Source organism: Plectropomus leopardus, chromosome 9 (genome assembly GCF_026936395.1).
Source record: "Plectropomus leopardus strain MGB_pleo_1.0 chromosome 9, ASM2693639v1, whole genome shotgun sequence".
NCBI classification, from domain to species: domain Eukaryota; kingdom Metazoa; phylum Chordata; class Actinopteri; order Perciformes; family Serranidae; genus Plectropomus; species Plectropomus leopardus.
In genome coordinates this window covers 36520037-36541746 of record NC_142184.1, presented here as the reverse complement: position 1 = coordinate 36541746, position 21710 = coordinate 36520037, and the positions used below count along the sequence as shown (strand labels likewise).

At 39.1% G+C, this 21710-nt stretch overlaps 1 protein-coding gene across 5 annotated transcripts in view; it reads right to left on the bottom strand.

Annotated features, from left to right (window-relative positions):
• Positions 1–21710, bottom strand: part of LOC121946812 (DENN domain-containing protein 2D-like) — a 35544-nt gene that overhangs the window by 845 nt on the left and 12989 nt on the right. For 3 of the 5 annotated variants that reach the window (XM_042491577.2, XM_042491578.2, XM_042491579.2), the window contains 11 exons: positions 15172–15267; positions 11878–12053; positions 10029–10141; positions 9837–9906; positions 9663–9740; positions 7817–7957; positions 3352–3500; positions 2037–2208; positions 1403–1453; positions 1204–1285; positions 864–1109 (listed from right to left, as the gene is read on the bottom strand). In XM_042491577.2, coding sequence (XP_042347511.2) covers positions 864–1109; positions 1204–1285; positions 1403–1453; positions 2037–2208; positions 3352–3500; positions 7817–7957; positions 9663–9740; positions 9837–9906; positions 10029–10141; positions 11878–12053; positions 15172–15267 — 1374 coding nt within the window. The remainder of the gene's footprint in view (positions 1–863; positions 1110–1203; positions 1286–1402; positions 1454–2036; positions 2209–3351; positions 3501–7816; positions 7958–9662; positions 9741–9836; positions 9907–10028; positions 10142–11877; positions 12054–15171; positions 15268–21710) is intronic. The other 2 variants (XM_088082668.1, XM_042491580.2) reach the window with 1 other exon arrangement.

Sequence of the window (21710 nt, the reverse complement as noted above, 5' to 3'; positions counted from 1 at the left end):
ACTTCAGCCAGTAGCAACAACATAACATAAGGCTACTGTTTCAAAATAAAGTAAAGTAAAAAGTAAATAAAAAAGTATTTATTAATCACCGCAGCCACATATTGATTTTACATTTTTGGAGCTGGACTGTTCATGAGGAATGCTATTGGAATATATATACTGTTTGGTTAGTGATTCCACCACACTAGCAGGGCGTAGAGTGTACTCTGGACACAGATGGAACAGCAGAATGCTAGGCACACTGAAAGTGAAACTTAACCATTTATTATTTATTATTGTGCTGGGTCTAGAAGTTAAGTAAAGGTAAGGTAAAACTTTTATGTCCCTGAGGGGCAATTTGGGATACAGGCAGTAGTCACAAGTACAACAAAACAGACATTACAAGTTCACGACACATAGTACCCAGTATCACACAGTCAGGGGTAAATCCTTTACATTAAGGGTTAATGCTTGTTAAGATATGTTGCTTGCTTCTGCAGCAGCTTCTCCTTTCACCCATCCATAATTTGTTTCCACAGTGCACTGTGGGACAATAGCGTCCACCACCTGCACACTCACCTAGTTAGAATTAGTTTGGAAATGAGGACATGGCTATTCGTCCTCCATCAGACCTCGATGCTGCACTGCGATTCACTAATGAGGTTCTGAGGAAGCCATGAGTCAAGTAATGATTGATATTTGGAGACTGGTCTGACAGATAGCTGCTGGACTGCCACTGGACTGATTGTTGGACTGATGCATTGAAACGCAGAGCTCTGACAGATGTAATGTGTGCAGCCAGCTAACGCAACATTCTACTGGATTATATTTTTGAGTTGGAGTAATTTTTTTTTGTGTGTGTGTGAATTGTTCCCTGCTCTCACCTTGCTCTGGTCCAGGCTGCTGCTGCTCCACCTCCTGGATGAACAGGTCAAACATCTGTGTCTGGATGAACTTCTTGACAAAGTGTCGGGTGGTCTTGGACTCAATGGCCTTGTAGAAACTTCTCTTCTCAAACACCCCCGGCTCTCCAGCGCAACCTTTTTTCACATACGAGCTGTAATGGCCGACTATTTTCACAAAGAAATGCAGGAAGGCTTCGGACACCACCCGGTTCATCTCCTCCACCTCTGTGAGGGAAGACAGAAGACATTTGTGATGATGGAACTTTATTTCTGCTCCTAGCTGATACACCAGGATTTGACTTTGGTTGTGTTCACTCACTTGATGCTTTTTGTCTGTTACTTAGAGCCTCTAGTATTTCAGTTTGGAGCTTCGGGGGCAGAATAGAGCTTTCGTCACCAATCTGGAAAAGGAACATTTTACAATTTTGACTGTTTTATCTTTGACTGCATGGTTTTCTGTGAATTTCAAAATTAGAAATGATCATTTGCTCAGATATTTTCGTTGATACAGCACTTACTGAAACAATGAAAGTCTCTGTTTTCTCCTCCGATAAGTCGACCACCAGCAGCTGTGTGACAGAGAAAACTAGAATTACCATCATGTGGTTGCAAGCCAGTCAAGTTGCACTTATAGTTTACATCCATGTCTGTGAAAACATGGATATGTTTGAACTCTTAAGTTATGGGCAATAACATGTACTATGAGGTCACAATGACCTTGACCTTTGACCTTCAATCACCAAAATCTCATCAGTTCATTCTTGAATCCAAGTGGGCATTTGTGCCAAATTTGAAGAAACTCCCTCAAAGCCATCTTTAGATATAATTTCATGAGAATGAGACAAATGCAAGGTAACAGTGGCCGTGACCTTTGATCTATGACCACCTAAATCTAAACAATTCATCCTTGAGTAAAAGTGAATGTTTGTGCCAAATTTGAAAAAAAAAATCTGAAAGAAACCCTTCAGGGTGTTCGTGAGGTATGGTGTTCATGAAAATGGAAGAACGTAAAGACGGATGTATGGATAAACAACATGACAACCATGCTGGAGTGGACAGAATAAGAAGGTCGTAGAACCTGCTTCTGCACAAGTCAAGCAAAGTTTTTGCTGCTTATAAGGATGTTTTGTTGTGTTCTCCATAAAAACTCACATCACCCTGGTCAGTGACCAGGTCCAGCAGGTGTTTCTGGACTCCCAGCAGGTAAGGGGTGGGTGCCATCACTACATCGATCAGGATCTCAGGAACAATAGAGATCAAGGTGTGCTGCCAGGTGAAGGGGTAAAGGAGGGCTGCTACTGCATGAATGACCTGGGATAATGTGCTGCAGAGAGACAAGAGAGCTGATATCACAACCGATTCTAAACTGTTCAGATTTGATGCTTGATCACACACTCAAGTAATTTCATCTCTTCCTTATATTTGTGCTGTATAGTAATTCAAATTATGCCTTCCTTCACTGCCGATGCCATGCCAATGACCCTAATGGCTCGACGTTTTCTCTAAGTCACCACATCAGCCAATCAGACTTCACAACTCTGTCAAAAGCACTTTCTAACCAGGCACAAACTCCGCACCATTTCAGTATCTGAATAATGGCTAACTTTGAAATGACAGAGGCTGATCAAACATTAAAAGGGGTTGGATAACTGAACTATAATAACTCACAATCTTAAATTAAATTCAAGGTCCATTCAACAGCACTGACTGCAGCAGTGACAAATCAGTCATGTTATCCTCACCACTTTGTGATTACACTCTCCTTTTTTTAACACTAATAATGTTTTTTATTCAATAATTCCAAACTTATATTTTGAGAATTATTTGATTAAAGATAAGTTACTATCAAAAAACATTCTCCCATGGGAGTTTTCACATTAAATCTTTCAATGAAAGGGAGGGTTATGCCATTTTATTAGCCTCAGGCTTCCAAGGTGAAACGTGCACATTTTATAGTTTAAGTTTAAAATATGAGGCAGATGAGTTTATATTAAACTGAGAATTGGTGTTTCTAACATAAGCCTTTAAAAGTACTGTTTAATGCTCATTTTGAGGTTTTTCTTTGGGGTTTCTACTAGACCATGTTTATGAACTTTAACGTTCAAAAAATGTGGTATTTTTCTTATAAAGTCTGCCTAAATAAATCTGTATTCACCTTCTGTTTGAAATGCTCCGTTTCAGCATCTGTCTCTTTCAGACCCCCTTTCAAAAAAGCCCAATCTGCTCTAATTGATTAGTGTTTCTGTGTCTTCCACACCTGTGCATTCAATGTCCTTGCACCATAATTACAGCCAGTGTATGACTGTAACTGCACAGCAGCAGATTATGTCTTTGCATAGTGTATCTGTGACATCAAAACTTCACAAAAGTCCTAACAATGCGTTTGAAGTCACTGTGGAAAACACAAAGTTGAATAGGTCTCCATGTCATCTATATCTGTGTGAGTGTACAGGAGAGCGTATCTTACCCCAGTTCATCCGCGATGAAAATGATCCGCCTCTCCAAGACAGCGGCAGCAAACACTAGCAACACCTCCTCATCTGTCAGACAGCCGAACAGCGTGGCGAAGTTCACGTGTTCCAGCCAGGAATCCAGCGGTCGGGTCAGCCTGATGATCTAGTGGAGAGTAACCAATGTCACAAATATGTCAACAGTGGAACCAGCATGTCAACTGACAAGGCACCGACCTCCAACTCTTGCTATACCCTGTCTGATTCTGAAGACACTAAGCCAGTGATACTAAACTTATGGCCCAGGGGCCAAAAACAGCCATTTTCTAATTCACGATAAAAAAAAGCAATTCACACTGGGAATTGTTTTTGTACTTTTAGTATACCTAAGTGTCAAAATGCGTAAAACATCATCAAAATAGAGCTTGTTTATCAAAAAAGGGCCAGTGGAGGATCCCCCACGCCCCCCGACCGAGGTCCTAGCCAAGATCCTAATGTCCTAAATTCAGAGAAACTGCCTTAAAATCCTAGAATTGTTGTAATATCCTAGAAATCTCCTAAAATACAAAGAATGTCATAATTCCTAGAAACCTAAAATACTAGAATTGTATTGAAACCTGAGACATGTCCTAAAATCCTAAAAACGTCCTGAAATTTGAGAAATCCCCTAAAATCCTTAAACATCTAAAAGCACTAAAAATGCCCTAAAGTCGTAGAAATGTCCTATAAATCTAGAAATGTCCTAAAATCCTAGAAATGTCCTAAAATCCTTGAAACATCTTAAGTACTAAAACTTTCCTAAAATCCTAGAAATGTCCTTTAATTCTAGAAATGTCCTAAAATTCTAGGAACATCCTAAAATCCTTTAAATGTCCTAAAATCCTAGAAAAGTCCTAAAAATCCCAGAAATGTCCTATGATTCTAAAAACGTCCTTAGATCCTAAATAAGGCTTGAAATCTTAGAAACATGTATGGGGCTGCTGGACTGGTCCTGGCCTCCTGTCATTTTGCAAAGGTGGCCCCAAAGCAAAGCCAGTTGAGTATCCCTGCACTAAGCCTTTCTTTGTTCTAAAGGAAGGGATGAGCTTCAGGTTACTTTTAGAGCTTTTCAAATTTTTTTCCTCCATTCCGTATTATTATTTCATATTTAGAACAACACTGCCATCATGAGCCCTGTCGGTGAACCCTGTCTTTGTCCTTCCTTCACCCTGAGGGCTGGTCACTGGGAGTACAGCTCAAACAATGGCCACAATCAGTAAATACTCGAGATAACTGCTCAAACATGGTATGCAGCCGGATTGGAGTGTTAGGTTTCTGCTCTGAGGTAAAGGTTAGGTAATTTGAAACAGGTTCAGACACGACTCCACATGAACACACCCACCTGGAAGATCTCACTATTTAAAGTCACTGGCCTACAGTGCACTCATGCTCTGCTCTGTCAGCATGTGTAGATTTTTTTCTAAAAAGCTGGGGACTTTCCTTGCAGTGTATGCTCAGTGTTTGCCTCTTGTGTCACTAAATGTAGTCATAGTTCTTTAACACAGCTTGGCTGAGGTCCCAACTGACTGCTAGATATTGGGACATCCTCTGGATTACTGTGGATTGAGATCCCAGCTGCTCTCGTTATTTATAGCTGTCTGAAATCTCTGACTTACATGTATTCTGTCTAGATTTAGAAACTTTTGACATCTTTTTCACTTTAAAGGAAATTGTGGTTTGTTTACAATATAGTTTTTATTTAGTAGTGCTCAAGGTTTCTGCATAGTTCAGTTCAGTTGTATTTTGGCATTTCCAACCTGGACCCTATTTTCCCGTTTTCTTGCATCTAAGGCAGTCATGTCCAAAGTATGGCCAGGGGGCCAATTGTGGCCCTCAGACTAATTTTAAACAGTCCTCAGCTTGTCTTTCAAAATATAATTTATAACTGAAACAACACTGGCTAATCAAGCACTTTGCATTTATGGTCATTCACCTAACGATGGCAGGACTATCACAGAGTGTGTAATGTGTTTTCATAAACAGATGGTAAACAAGCAAACTAGCGGTTACCTAACAGTAGATGTTTCATGCTACGTAGCAGGTGGCCACAGCAAAGAAGCATTTTACACTGCTTACTCCACCTGCTAATGACTATAAACTTATTTTGTAGTCATTAGCAGGTGGAGTTTTAAATCATTTTAGTCTTTGCACCTCTTGTCTGCACTTTTGCTATTTTTAATAGTGATTTTTTAAATCTATTTTTTAAAATCATTTAGTAATTGATTTTACCTTTTATATCTTATCTCTTTTATGATAAATCTGTATCTTTTATTATGTTTGAATCTATTATTGCTGTAAAGCACTTGCCCTATTGTATGAAATGTGCTAAAGAAATTAAGCTGCCTTGCCTTGCATAAGGTCAACAGAGAAGGCTGCTGTTTTGCTGTTGAAAGAACAGTTGTGGTTGTGTCATTTGTATGTGATTTTCTTGTTAATAACTCAAATAATGAGAGGAACAGCTGGCCCATTTTCAAAAAAGTTTGCACATCCCAGGTCTAAGTGACGAATTAGAACAATTTTTTAAATTGATCCAGTATTGAGACAGCACTGCAGCCACCACCAATTTACATCCTCTGAAAGTGTTTGTTTTTGCCACTGACAGAATCAGATTGTTATTGTTACAGTAAGTGTCGACAACATTATAAAAAGGATCCAGAGGTCTACCTCATTGTTCAAGAGTAAGATCCTTTTTGTTTCACAACCGTCTTGGTTTATCTCTCCACTATTCTAACAACCAACAACTCTGGTTTGGTTGAAATAAAGTCTTAATTCACCCAGCTGGATGTGAAAATATGCTGGTTCTATACATGCTAAAATTACCGTTTATTTTAATGGAGTCTGGTTAATTTGGCAACAGCAATTTCAGGGCTATTTTTGGTAAAACAAAAAGGATCTTACTCTTTAACAAAGAAGAAGAATCATTTCCATAATGTTGTCAGACACTGACAATAACAATCTGGGCCTGTCACTGACAAAAACAAACATTTTCAGTGGACGTACATTGATTCTGCAGGAATTACAGAGCAGCATTTGGCTGTTGCTGTCTGCAGTGCTCTAAATACTGGACTAATCTAAAAAATGTTATTCTCATTAGTTACTTAGACATAAAAACATGGGAAAATAGGTTCCAGTAAGGAAAACTAAACTAAAATTAAAGTTACTCTTTAATATTTGTGCCACTGTCATTTTAGTGAAATTGTATGTAAAAAGTGGATGGATTAACCACTAAAAGTCTGATGCATTCAGTGATGAAAGTATTGTCAATTGTGAGATAATGAATTCCCAGCAACTGTAGTGAACAGCAGTGACAGTGTTTTCTGCAGGTCTGATTGGTGCTTTCTGAACCTCCACAATAAAGCCTCCAGCAGCATAATTCTTCTTTTAGTTTTTGAGTGTAGAACATCTCCTGATGGCCCACAATCAGATACAGAAACATTTTGGTTCTAACATTGCTGCACACAGCTGGCAAGAGACAAGATTTCAGACTGACAAATTAAATGTGAGCCTTAATACCCAAGAATGCCTTTTATGGAGGAAACTGAACTCAATGCATTTGAAGATTCTGCAGGATACTGACATTTCAGTCAGATGATTTAACCTATCACATTAGGTGATAGAACTGAGAGTGTAGAAAAAAGCTGTGTGCAGTGGGTGTGTTACTATTCAAATTTACTTTCAATTCCAAATATGTTTGCCCTACTTGGAGGCTTGTTTTCAACCTGTTTGATAATGTAACTGCTCGTGTTTCTTTGTGCAAGCAGCTTTTTCTAAGAGATGTTGCCTCATTCAGAGATTAAACAAACAACTTTGTGAAAAAGGGGCAGCAGGATCGCATCTGGTGTCCCTCAAACTATTGCTGCTCATGGAAGGGAATATTTAAAAATGAGGAACTTCGAACTAAAGATTGTGGTATAAAAGATCCAGATCCAAGCACCCAAGATGGTTTGAAAAGCATAAAAGGCCTTAAGTTCATCGGGCTAGAAAGATTAAAAATTACACTAACCTGTATCGGCTTGCACCTTCTTCAGGAACATCCCATATTTCAGAAGGCACAAGCCTATGCAAATTGGTGTTTTCAATGTAACAATTCTTTGTATTATCATATATCTCTTCATCTGACTGAGTTTGCCACTGAACAAAAATAGAGTGTCCCTTAAAATATTACTGAGCTGGTTGTTAAAACAAGGATCTGCAGCTCATCTATTAATTTCACTGCTGCACCAGAAATTGTTGGAGTAATTTCAGTAAAACTGAGCTAATCTGAGTCATAAAAGTTAAAATCTGATATAAAGCCTATCAGGTTTCATGATACACTGCCACCAAGACAAGAAGAGAAATTCCTCTGAGGATCTGCACAGTCATCGGTTACTGTATTTACTTCTGATAGCTATATCACTGAGCTCTTATCAGACTTATGAGCGGGAGGAGGGGTTTTGGTCTGACCTCAGTGCCCGACTCAGGAATGAAGCTCTTAATCTCCACAGTGTTTCCTGGAGCTGGGAATGGAGCCTCCCTCAGCTTCTGCATGAATGGGTAGATCATGGCCATGGAAATCTGCCGCCGCTTCTCCACCTCATCAAATATCTGCACACAAACACACCATCATACATCATACAGTACTGATAAACACTACTGTTACCCAAACTTCTTCATAAACCCAGCCTATGACTGAAACCTGTTTAGTCACTGTGCTGAACTGTGGCCAGCTTGCTGCAGACAGTCCGTGGTTGTGTCTATAATGTGAGTTCCTGGATAGTAAATGTTCATCTGCCATTTTCTGTCCATCCAAGTAATATTTGTTCTTTGAGTGTAATTAAGCAACATTTTACACAACATGGTTCTGATATGTTTGAGTCAAAAGATTGAGGACTGCTGTAATTTAATAAATTGAACATTCTAATCATGCTGTTTTCAACACTTTGCTGTTCTGGATCACCTGAAGTGGCACTGTGCTAGTTGAGTCACTGTGGGTGTATATGTGTTCATGACCCAGCCACACTGTGTTTTGCAGTACCAAACAAGCGCCACAAAATAGCAATACGTACATTTGAGGTAATGAACAGCACCTGTGCAAGTAAGGGGATGATGGGAAGAGACTGTGTCCTGAAATGCTACATGACTCTTCATTTGAAATGGATACAGGAAGTACTGAGTTTGCAATAAGAGCACATTTTTAAGAACAATTTAACAGGGCAAACATATGGATCAAAAAAGAAGGAAGCTTAATACAAAAATATGACCATCTCAAAACTGTCATTTATCAAAGAAGCCCTCTGTAAATAAGTCCCCACTATGAGCACAGCTCTGACAGCTTTTTTGGAAAGCCCAGAAAATCTTCTATCTTTTAAACACAATGGAAGAACCTATAATTTGTACAGGCTAGGGCGATTTATCTACACGATCGATTACAGAAACACGTCAATTTGAAAAACATGCGTTGTTGCCATATGGTAAATTGCACCGTGTCAGAGGATGGATTCCTCAGGAGAGCAAGCTGCATCCCATGGCTGAGGCTTAAATGACCTATCACAAAAGGACAGTGTTCTGCACAGACACCTGAGGACGGCAGACAGCACTGCCCTGTTTACTTTCTGTCCCCACCCAAGCATAATATACATGGATTATCAACACATGGAACTTGCCTCTGTTTGTATATGTTACATTAACTTTCAGCACCACTACTAACTTTACACCATGCATCACCTATCATTGGTGTTTGGACGTTTTATAGTTTCCGTTTGCTTTACCTTTATGCACGAGTGAGAAAACAGTTATTTTCCTGGCCACAGATGGATGCTCAGTTCAGGGAAAGGGCTGCTGTGATATACATTTATTTATGTCTCATTGCAATATGTCACAATTAAACAAATTTTAAAATATACCACAATTATCATTGTGCTTAAGAGAAGATATGATGGTATAAAATAAAATGGTTTAAATATTAATGAGAATAGTTCTTCCTGAACCCATCAGTATATGTCACAGGTGAAAAAGGGAAGAACTCCTTATTGGAAACACGTGATTCAGAATGACTGAAGCACCTGATAAATAAAGGAACAGTGGTGAAGAACTAAATAATGACTGCTGATCTTAAAGTTGATGGCACTACCACTAATAAAATACACCTACTTGGTTACAAATTCACATTTTTGAGTTTCCTTTAGTTAGTTAGTTTTGAAATGACAGTTTTGGAAATTCAAAATTTTCAGCTAAGTTTAGTTGCATTAAGAAATAATGTAAAAGTTATTAAAAAAGATGAGCCCATTTAGACATGCTGAGTTGGACGCACCTTGGAGAAGAGGCCAAAACACGCCAACGAGCTGATGATGCAATATGCCTCAGGTGGTCGAGCTCCTTTCCCTCCAGGCTGCAGATTGGACAGTCAAAGAGGATATTTAATGAACACTGGAAAAGGAGATCCAACTGATGACATAGCGACAATACCTTCAGTCTACACACTGACCAGTAACCTCCTGCAGTATCCATTTCTCCTGCTGCCGTCAATCTCAGTCAGAACAAAAGAGAACGTCTCACTGGAAATACATCAGGAAAACTCAGAACGAGGGATATACACTGATGACCAATGAACACAACCATGAATACAGGAATTAAAGTTATCAAAGAGATGAAACATCTGACAAAGGAGCAGCTGTACCTGTGGTATTCAGTCAAAGGAGCCCAGTTGATGCCCTCTGGGAAACAAAAGAGAGTGATGGCCTTAAGCGTCTTCTCCTCCTCCTCCTTCTGAAACCTCGCCATCCCATCTCTCTGAAAGTAAACAACCAAACAGCTGCTCTTTGAAAAAACAAATCAATGTTTGCACTACACGGTATGAACATCCCTTTTCCATGCTTAACGATGGTAACAACATTTCCCACTTCTCCTGCAAGACACCTCAGTTCCAGTGGCTGCACCTGACTAACTCAGTTAAACATCTGGAGGATATAAGCTGGTAATTTGGACTTGGTTGTGGCACACGTAAAGGCAGAAATGTAGGTCCCTTTCACAACAAGACCAATCACCCCACTTCTGAAATGATGCATGTTGGTGAGAAACCTTTTTTTTTTTTTTTTTTAAATTTTTAGCGAGTATTTTTTTGGGCTTTCATTGCCTTTGATGGACAGGACAGTTTAAGCGTGTAAAAGAAAGAGAGAGAGAGGGGGCAACATGCAGCAAAGGGTCGAGGCCAGGAAAAAAACCCACAGCTGCTGTGGCAAGGATACAACCTTTGTATATGGGGCGCCACTCTATCCACTGAGCCACCAGGCGCCCCAGAAATCTCTTTTTAAGGGTGTTTTCGCACTTGGTCTATTTAGCCTTCCAAGCTTACTCAGACCAGTGACTCTCCAGACACTCTCTCAGACACTCCAAACGAGCTCAGATCCCTCTGAAGCAAACTAAAGTTTGGTTTACTTTAGGTCCATATTGCAGACGGACAGATGGATGAATAGATAGATAAATAGATGGATAGATGCAGATACACATATGTTTATAGTGTGAACAGAAAAGGGATTGAGACCCCATCAGAGCTGAAGTGGACCAGAAACGAGACCTGAGTCCTCTTTCAAATGACCTCACAATATGATTACAAAAAAGAACGGGGTCTCTTTTCTGTTGGTCTATTTTTTGGTCTACTTTGAGAGGACTGAGTTCAGTTCTTTCAAAGAGGACTACATGTGAAAACATCCATAGACATCTGAGGTCACAGGTGCTACTCATGCAGTCAAAGCTGAACGGTGGAGGCAGAAAAATCATTCAACACCCACAACAAGATGGCCATACCCAGTGCTGCTGTAGCAGCATCACAGCTGCAGCACTATCAACCATAACCACAAACTCACTGCCATCAAACCAGAGGCTGAAGAGTGGTTATGACTCATATTTGTCTAATGAACATTACTGAATATATGGTTCCTAATTCTAGGATTCCACTGGGTCCTATAACAGTGTTATACATGGAGGTGTGAAATCAAATGAGTTAGATTTTTTTAAGAAAAAAATCAGCTGTCTTATTGTGGTTTAAACTTCTCACAACCACCAACTTTAGTCACCCTGTGCAGCTTTAGCCAATATATATGAGACAGCATTCTTCAAACACACCAGTTTGGTGAGTGGCCCTACACTTGCCTTATGCAAACAATAAAGTTTGAGACACTCAGGGACGGAGTGTCAATTCCTATTTGTTACATGCTACAATGTCCTTTCAAAATAAACTTCCGTGTTCCCAGGAAACATAGGTTTCAACAACAACTTTAGGTTTAGGCAACAAAATAAAATCACGGTTTGGGTTAAAATTACATTTGTTTATGTAAATTTACTTATGTAAGTAACTTTATGAATATGGCACTTATGTCACCTGTGTTATGTCAGAACACACAGTTTTGTCTTTTACAAGAGGAGAGTGCATAACTATGTAATCTGTGAGACCCCAGGTTTGGTTTTATGTAGTAGCTCAACCTACATATATGTAGTAGGTCATATATACCTTCTCACATCATACTAACCTTTGGGAACTGGTAGGTGATCAGAGGTTCATAGCTGCTGCCATCCTTGGTCTTCTTCAGGCTGACCACCACCAGATACTCAAAGAAGTACTGACCACTGACGTAGCGCAGCTGTCGGGATGTGTTGTCTGCCACTGACGGGCCCGGAGGCTCTGTAGGCTCAGGATCTTTGACTCCTACACAGAAATGTAGAAATGCATTGTGCTTGTGATCCAGACTAAAAGGTTTGCAGGCCTCACTAGATCTGCTCTTGATCCTGACCTGTTACGGTTTGTACTGGAGTAGGGCCATGCCTTTCAGTCCTGACACACTACAGGCCTGTGACCTCACACTCCCTGCTGTGGAGACTGGAACAATTACTAAACACAGGAGGAGCTTTGGATGTGATGGTGGAGAGAGTTGGCCAACAAGACAGAGCCAAATCTTTAAGAATGCCTTTGATGAACAACACTATTCTTTCTCAGCGATCCTTGTTTTAAAATTCGACTTCTATGCCAGCAGAACACAACCAAACCTGACAACCACACTTTAACAACACAACTCCAGGATGCTGCTCACCAAGAAACAGCTCCAGTATGTAATTGTTAAACTTTTCCTTTAAATTATTTTTCCAACTAGGCTTGGGTGGTATGATGGTGTTACAGTATGCCTGGTTATTAGGAAATTCTCAAGGTATGTTTTTTTTAATACTGTCATAAATAAGGTGCTCCTCTTTCTATTAAACTCACTGTATGTAGTGCACAGCACGCACCAAAGCTCAGTTTCTGGTGTCTACTGGTGGAACAGGCAGCTGAGCTGAAAGACACTGTGACACCCAGTGGTGGAGGGAGAAGTTACAGGACTGTAAACAGCTGACGGCCAGCAATTAAGGATTTATTTTGACCAAACTGGAGCTGGTGATTTTTGGAACAGTAGACTTACTAACTTGATTACTAACAAAAGTAACCAAGAAGTTTGGGTGGATTTTATTTTGTTTCTGTCGAGTTTGAATGAAGTGTGTTTAATGATGAGTAAACAAGTCAATTCTCTTCAGTCTTCCATGACCCAGAGTAGGCTGAATTCAAAAGGTGTACAGATGTATTTCTCTGTTAAATAAGGAAAATAGGAGTAAGAATATTACTTTTCTTAACATTTTGTGGGTTTCTATTGTGTATTTATTAGTCTGAAAAACTGAAAGTAAGTAGCGCACCTCTTCAGGAGGTCACACACTTGTACGGTCATACACCATGTAGACAGGAAGTAGTCTGATGAAACGGCAAACCATTAGAATCAATCAGACCATACACTGCATGATTTCACCCCCTTACTGTCAACAGTGACCAGCTTAGACCAGAATGGACTCAGTCCAACTTGATCTGATCGATCGTGATGCCCACATTGCCACAACTTTGTATGTTATAGTAAAGTATCTCCCCACCTTCAAAGAGTCACCTCAGACTGCATCTCCTGAGAAAATCTTAAACTCAATGTGTATCCCATTATCATGATACTATTTTACAGTGTTTGTAGAAATGATTTAATTCTTATGAATTTGTAAGCATGTGCTGATGGGTGTTGTTAACATAGTTTATAGGTGTGTAACACTGTGGTTGTAAAATGAATTCATTGTTACAGTAAAGTCAGTATTATGAGGTAATATTTTTGAATATTTCTACTGATAATCATGCTGTCGCTGTTGTTGAAAACTGATGGAGGAGTCAGAGTGTGATGTCTCAATATCCACTATGATATACAATTGTCACTCTGCTGATGGAATTATTTTATTACAACACATGTTTTCCCACAGACGCTGGCCCAGAGTCCTCCACCCATCCATCTCTCCTGCTAACAGCTCTCTACTGCTGCGTTCAGAGACCATTATTCACCCCACAGACAGCCCAGCTTCGTCCTGTCTTCTTCACTGGCTACCAGCCTGTTCACGTGTTCTCTGCTGCATTCCTCTCTTTTTGTCTAAAATAAAGGCACAACAGCAAGAGCTTTTTTTCCTTGTGTCTTGTGTGTTTTAGGCCTGCTGGTGCGGCTCCCAGTTCTTGAGAGTGTTTCCACACTGACACAGCTGTTTGTGAATGTGGCAACAAAGCAGGCTACTCTTTATGTGCTGTACAAATTACAGCTAACGATCCAGGTGTCAAAAACACGGGGTCATTAGAAAAACTAAAACCACTACACTATGTCACTGATCCAATAAAATAGTGCTCCAAAAACTCCTACTTTTGTAAAACTTACATGTGTTGCTTAACCCTTTGAAAACCATAGTAAACTGCCTGATTTTTTTTTTCAAAAATATGGGGAAAAGGCAATGAGAGAGGTAAGACAAAATGACCACAAAATTGGCAAAAATAATTGTAATAATAATAATAATAATAATAATAATAATAATAATAATAATAATAATAATAATAATCATTATTATTATTATTATTATTATTATTATTATTATTATTTTCTAACAATTATTTTCTAACAATTATTTTAATTATAAATATAATGTCTGGACATTTTAAAAACAATTTTCTAAATTCACCAATTTTCTGCAATTTGTGGAACATCTGTAGCCAAGTTGCCTGAAATTTGATCATGGCTTTTACCTTTTAAATAGCTCTACACATTACATTGCACATTACAGATTATGCTGTGATCTCCTCAAAATGACTCAAGTGACTGAGAATGTCCCACTTTATTGAATATAATTCCTGAAAAAGAATTCTCCTTCTCACACCCCTCTCTTTAGCTCCTTTTACGCTGCAAGGTGGGAATATCACAACATTATGCCGCCTCACTTTTCTGCAAAAAAAGGTCCAGTCGCAGAGTGAGGGGATAGAGTTGTCTCTAGTTTGAGCTGGCAATGGAGGTAGTAATAGCGCAGCATCAAGTACTATTTAAAAGGAACAGCTGGCAGGATGGGATCATGAGCAGAAAGGTGTGATGCTTTATGCAACATGTTGTGCAACTGACCCATGCAGCAAGCAGTAGTAAGCAGCTAACTAAAAGAAGAGGAATAGCAGCCGTAAATGTCTGAGAGCCAGGAATTCCTTTTTTTGTCATGTTTCCATGGTTGTGACTGTTTGGTGTGTTTTTATTGGTATGGAAAGAAAGAATGGATGCCATACAGCAAATGGCCGCAGGTCAGGGTCGAACCTGTGACCGCTACAGCAAGGACTAAGAAAATATCAGCAGTGGTTAAACCCCTAATCAAAGTTTGACTCATCATCCAGCACCACCTTTCCCACTTCTGACTGGACACTAAGGTAACAGTGAACAAGACAAAAGAAATTAATGCACTGTAATACTCACTATCTCTTTTGCCCTTGCGGAAGGAGGACCACATAGCACTGAACCTCTTGAGGGCTCCTTGTCGTCCATCTTCATCTTCAGCTGACGGGATGGCTGCTGAAGAAACAAAAGCAGCAGCTGCTCAATGAAACCGTCACATAACAACACTCACTTCCCTTGATAGCTTCCTGTGTTTGTAGTGCTTCGGCTGATTAGGTTTCTGCTCAGGCTGAAATTAAGTGAAACTAGTTTGCTTCACATTATGTTGCCAACATTCGTACTGAGTACACAGATCAAATATGGAGATGTGGATTATGCTGCAGAAATGAAGTCTCTGTATATTTTCTTTTCTTTGGGATTTAAGCTATAAATACTCCAAAGACAGAAATTGGTGGACTATTCCTTTGAGAGGGATTAGACATAAAATGACAAACTCTAATTATGAACCCAAGTGTAGGCCTTGTTACTCCAGCTACTGTACTAAGTGTGTTTCCCAGCCACATCAGAGATGAGGTTACCTTTGGGCTGTTGACATGGACAACACAGACAGGAGTTGGCTGAGTAAATGGTTCTGCTTCCTTCCCTTACAAACATGTTTGATAAATACTGTTAACCTGCATCACTACATCACAACACTGATTTCATGTTATGCGTGTGTCCACTTGTACTCAACCAAAAGTGGAGTGAGAAACATCTTGAGAGACATTTCAGGAAGTCTTTGAAAAGCAGGGCTGATTTTGAAAAGCCAAACAAACCTAACAAGGATTCATTTGTTTCATAAAGAACATGATGTGGTCACACGAATGGCTCCCACACACACTAAAAGACTTTAAAAAGACTTTAAAAAGATTTTAAAAAGACATAAGTCTGACAGCCTTTCACATCTAAAGACAAAAGGCCTCGTTCACCAACAAGTCTCAAGAAGAAATCTCATCTTAAAACCTACTGATATAGTTTTTACAAAGTTTCTGACATTCACCAATGTTTTCTTACTTGGGATTTGTTCTTAGCAAAGAATAAAATGGATGCCCACCAAAAAACACATTTGGGCACATTTTTGGTCGACATGTTTGTGCCGACATGTTTGTAAAGTGAAAATTTGCAGCATTTATATTACAACATATTTACAATATATCATATATTTAGTCATTATTTCATTTTTTTTACAAAAAGAATTATGGTCTTTTAAAATAAACACTACACTAACAGTTCAGTTCATATCAGTTATGTTAATGAGAACCGTGCTGTGTCATACTTAGTGATTGATCAGGCTAAAAAACATCACAACGGTTTGGACAGCAGCGACAAAAAGTGATGAAGCAGCATTCTGATTAAGTTATTAATAGCTTACACAAATATTGCGTGAAGTGGTCCTCCTTCAACTTCTCCCCCTTCTCTCTGTCTCACACACACACACACACACACACACACACACACACACACACACACACACGCACTGTGCTGTAGCACTCATCTATGTCCTCACTCCTGACAGTTGTGCTGCTGTAATATATAAAGTTTGTGGTTTGCTGGTCGGGTGGTTGATCAGCGCATATTTTTAGCCTCTTGTGTTATTGTTATTGTACTGTTTGTGTTATTTTAAACTGTCCCTGACATTCACTTTCTGCAGAAGAACCTCTTCTTGGATGACATACAGTAATGAGTGGAGCATTTAAGCGTTTAAAACATTCATATTAACTGCAACCAGATCGTTTGAAATGCATATTTTTAATCCATTCTTGAAGAAAAAACACATTTCTGAGTGTCGTTCTGGAGCGCTCTAGCAGCACTAAACACCGAGTCAATGCACAAACCCGCTATATAAAAATATCCCATAGAGAGAGACTCTCACTGCAGCCTGCTCTTTTTTGTTCTAACAATGTCAGCATGTAGCTCTGTTCTGTGGAAGATAAACTGTATACAGACTTCACTCTGTATCACTGAAGAACAAGGAAATACAGCCAGTGCTGCTGGACAGAGCAGTGAGTAACAACAACTATACCCACACGTAAGAGTACTGTCTGCGGTGAAAATGCTACACAGATCTAGGGTCTAGGTACCTCTTCGTAGGTGGTGCTTTTGGTACTAAAGGTACAATACTGAAAGCTTTTGATGGAAACACGGCTTCTGTGTCAGCCCTGTGACAGTCTGGCAACATGTCCATGGTGTACCCCGCTTCTCAACCATTAATGAATGAATTTCAAGAGGAAGAAATAGACTTAAGATAGCTGAGACTGAGTTTTATAACCACCTAACACCAATCAAGATCACAGGACCCCCCAACTACTCTAGCAAAACTCAATGGCTCTTTTATTGTTTAATTGTTTTTTAATTCCAACATCCAAAATTTCAACTATGAAATAAGACCCCATACAGGAAGTTTTCATTTCAAATTTCATTTTTACTTATTTCCTAGGAACTCAAGTTCTTTATAAGTTGGATTTTACAATTGGATTTGTAAAATCGAAATAATGGTACCACCATGGAAATAATGTTGGAATTTTCTTAATAAAATTGTTTCTTGGTGTCTGTTATACATTTCTTTATCTATTTTGTGAGTTGTCATTTTAAATGTGAGTAAATGTTGACTTTCACTGACAAGCTGTAGCTGTGGATCAAACTTTCTCATTTGCTTTAGTCAAAGTAGTTAAATAGCCTAAAGCAAATGTGTACAGTGCATTTGGAAGCCCATATTTGGTCTGGAATACTATATGCAGATACTTGAAATTGACAAATTCTGAATTAATAAGTAATAACAGAGGGCCAAGTGTTAAATAAACTGTGCTAAATGCCTCATGTGCTCCGAAGGACAACTTGGGAGGAAGTTAAATACAGATAGCTGTGTTTCCACCTGGCAGAGTAATTGTAACCTTAGTAAAGTCTGAGGTGAAGATTAGCCTGAAAACTAGACTTACAAGGACCAGGCTGGTTTGGAAGGTCACATTTCAATGGGAACAGGTCACACTCAGCTAAACCTGCTTTATGAGACAGAATTTCTTGAACACAGGTTTGCTCTTACTTTCTGAAACAACCCTGTACCTAAACATGACACCTCAACCCAGCAACCAAACCCACCACTAACACAAAAGCAGAAACAAAAGCATGCTGCAAAGGTGAAAAGCGACAACTCCCTAAACAAGGAAATATGACTGTGGACTATGCTAATATTACAAAAACTGTAGCTCTGGCTGTTGTGGGGAATTATATTTTGGAGTTAATCCTCCCAGAGCTACTTGGTTCAAAGGACAAGTGCAGTTTCATCTATTTGGATTGGCGATTATGATGTGCAGGACGGACCATCGTTAACATTTGTAATTTTGTGTGTTTACTGGAGCCCTAACAGTGCTGAATCATTTGTTTACTTCAGACTCTGAGGAAAGAATCTTCACACTTGTGCTGCATTCAGGTCGTGTGGGGGAAAACAGCTTTCTAGGGAAAATCCTGACAATGTTATCTTTCATTTGGTAAATAAACTGCTTTGGGAAAAAGCTGGTAAATATGTTAGGTATTAGTGTATTTGATTCATGTCTTTCATGTATCGAGCAACTGTTTGAAAAACTACTTCTCCATAACTTCAGTGATCTCACTTGGGAACTCAGAGAGCTGGCAACCAAACTATGACTGGTATTACAAACAAGGATATATGTCAAGTGTGTGAAATTCATCACAAAGAGCAAATTTCCTAACTCCTCATATCAAAAAGAAAAAAGAAAGAAGAGAGTAAGATACATTAGTAGAAATTGGCCCAAGTAAAAGGTGGAAACCTGCTGAGACTCACTGTAGACCCATTTATGTCTCTGAAATATCTTTTTCAAAGCTTTGATGAGCACAGACAAACATGAATCTTGTGTATTGGAGTGGAGGCACAATTTCAACAAGAGGAAATCTCAAAACTTGATCACATAAAACATAAATAAAAACTATAGGTATGTAGTTACATGGGCAAGTTTGCAACGCCCGTTTATAATTGTCTTGACACAAGATATGCAGTTCAACCAGTTTACTATAAAAGAGACCTACACAGATCAGCCCAGTGAGAGCAAATATGGGTTGAACCATAGGCTGTATAAATAATGGACATAGATACTGTGACTTCACCCATTGGTTTGTGGACTCCCATTTTGAAGCCTTGAGTTTGGCATTTCAATCATCTTGGTTTTCTGGAGTCAGAAGTGACAGAAGTGAGGGATGTCATGCTGTAAAGCCCTCTGAGGCAAATTGTGATTTGTGATAATGGCCTTTATAAATAAAACTGACTTGACTTGACTTGACCATATTTGGGCGAGAGGGTGGAGCTGTGGAGAAGCGAGGAGTGAATCTGACTGACAAGCCAAGGACAATCAAGGTGGTCTGCCCTTAATTATACATTGCTTTTAGCCTTAATAAAATGTAAACAGGTGAGTTATTTAAAAATTCAAATCCCTTTACAGCTGTCATGAGCAAGAAAATTAACTCTAGAGACCAAAACCATTTTTGTATCAGGCTGTAAACATGTTTATTTTATTTATTTACTGACACACACACATACACAGAGCAGGGCTTTTGCAGAGCTCCAGACCTTGACATTTTAGGACCATGGAGCACTACTGCGATTTGCATATAATATCTGAACTGGAGAGCTCTTAGTTTGTTTCCAGCTTACAGAGAATAAATCATCAGGTTTAACGGTGCCACAGTAACAGTCAGAATTAATGAGTGGTAGTGTCGGTAGTGTGAGCAGGTGAGGTGTGTGTTTGTATTTGCAGAGCTCCGATCGTAACTATTTAATCAAATTTTGCGACCACGGAGCACCAGAGCGACTTGCAAAGCCAGGTCGTTCACAATAAAAGCACCATGGGTCCCTCTTTCATTTATTTAATTGTAACAATACAAAATTTCAATATGAAAGTACTTTATTTAACTTCCTTATAACTGTTTTTTATGAAATGTTATTATGACAGTAGTGTATTCAACTTTATCATATAACAGTAACTGCTTTATTTAACTTTATTGAAACTGTAGTCCATTCAATAATTTTATATTTTATATTTTAGTCGTTAACATTAGTTTAAAAGTAATTTCAAAATATTGAGATATATATTTTGTATCAAGATATAGCCTTAAAATATCACAATATCATATTAAAGCCATATCACCCAGCCCTCCTATTTAGTGTCGTCAAAACATTTTGTTGCGCATTTGTGACCCATCGTTAGCTTACTATATTACATGTATGCCGCTGTCACACTAAACGTCCCCCAAAGCCTTATTCAAACTTTCAAACTTTGCATGGAAAACAAAACCAAATGTCAAGTATTCATATTGGACTGCCAAATCTGATTTGACTGGCATAATTCTGAGTCAGGTACAGCCCCACTCTAATGCCAAGTGAATAACTTTAAGACAAAAATGGCAACACTTTACCACAAAGCCTTGTTGATGTGTGGTTGTGACTGCAACGTCTGGTTAGCGGTCAAACATGATTACATTCATCACCAACTTTGATGATGTTTGAGTTTTGTGCACATACAGTACACAAAGATTAAGAATGAGTTCAACTGAATGCATCCTAGATGACCTACTGCACAACTGGAGGAGACCAAAAAAAGTCATTCACTTTCATTTTGGTGTACACCCCTGAGTCCAGACAACAACCTCAACTGAAGCCTAAAGTCCGCCTTACACAACCTCTGTTGTTAGGAAATAGTGTTTGCACTGTGTCAATGGCAAAGGCAGTGTTTCCCCAGCCAACACCTTCATTACTTACTTTACACTCCACTCTGGTTACTTTACACTCCATGAGCCGCCAACATGCAACTAATATTCAGCAAAACTTAATTTAGTTGTACTGTTTTTATTTACTCTTTACACAGACAGTTACTATATATCAAACTTCTCCTCAGCCTGCATGCTACTGCCGAGTGTTGCCCCTGCTGCTCAGCTATGATGTGGGTGTAAATAACAGTCACTTAACAGCCTCACGCCCTCAGGCTCCTCAACATGTTGAAACACCATGCTGTCAACTCTTTAAGAAAAGGAATGGTGCACTCACCAGGGCCCAACTAAAGCTGCCCTAAACCTGTTCAAATGTTCTTTTTCATTTACAATAATGGCTACTTGTAGATTTCAAGCAAATTCTTTCCATTCATCTGTACATTTATTAATCCAGTCGTATTCTAAATATAGCAGTTTTTAGCTTCTTAAGTGTCTCAATAACCACATTCCTGGTTTAATATGTAGCCAGCAATGAAGAGCCTCATATGGCGTTTGCTGTGTGAAAAGGTATTCCACTTCAAATATGAAAGGTGGTTTGGTATTACTGATTACACTTTAAACTGCCTGCAAAACAGACATTGTTATTTCAGCTACCTGGGCTTTAAAGTAACCCAAATTCCCAATTTTAATCCATTAAATAACAAAGAGTTGATAGAGTAAGATGTGAAGCTATAAGGTGTCAAATTGGGCGACATGCTTATGTGCACTTGTCACAGACAAAAGTCTGCCTTTGGATTAATATAGTGAACCACACAGTTAACCTTTTGAAACCCAGAGCGACATCAATTTTATTGTTCTTCCTTAAG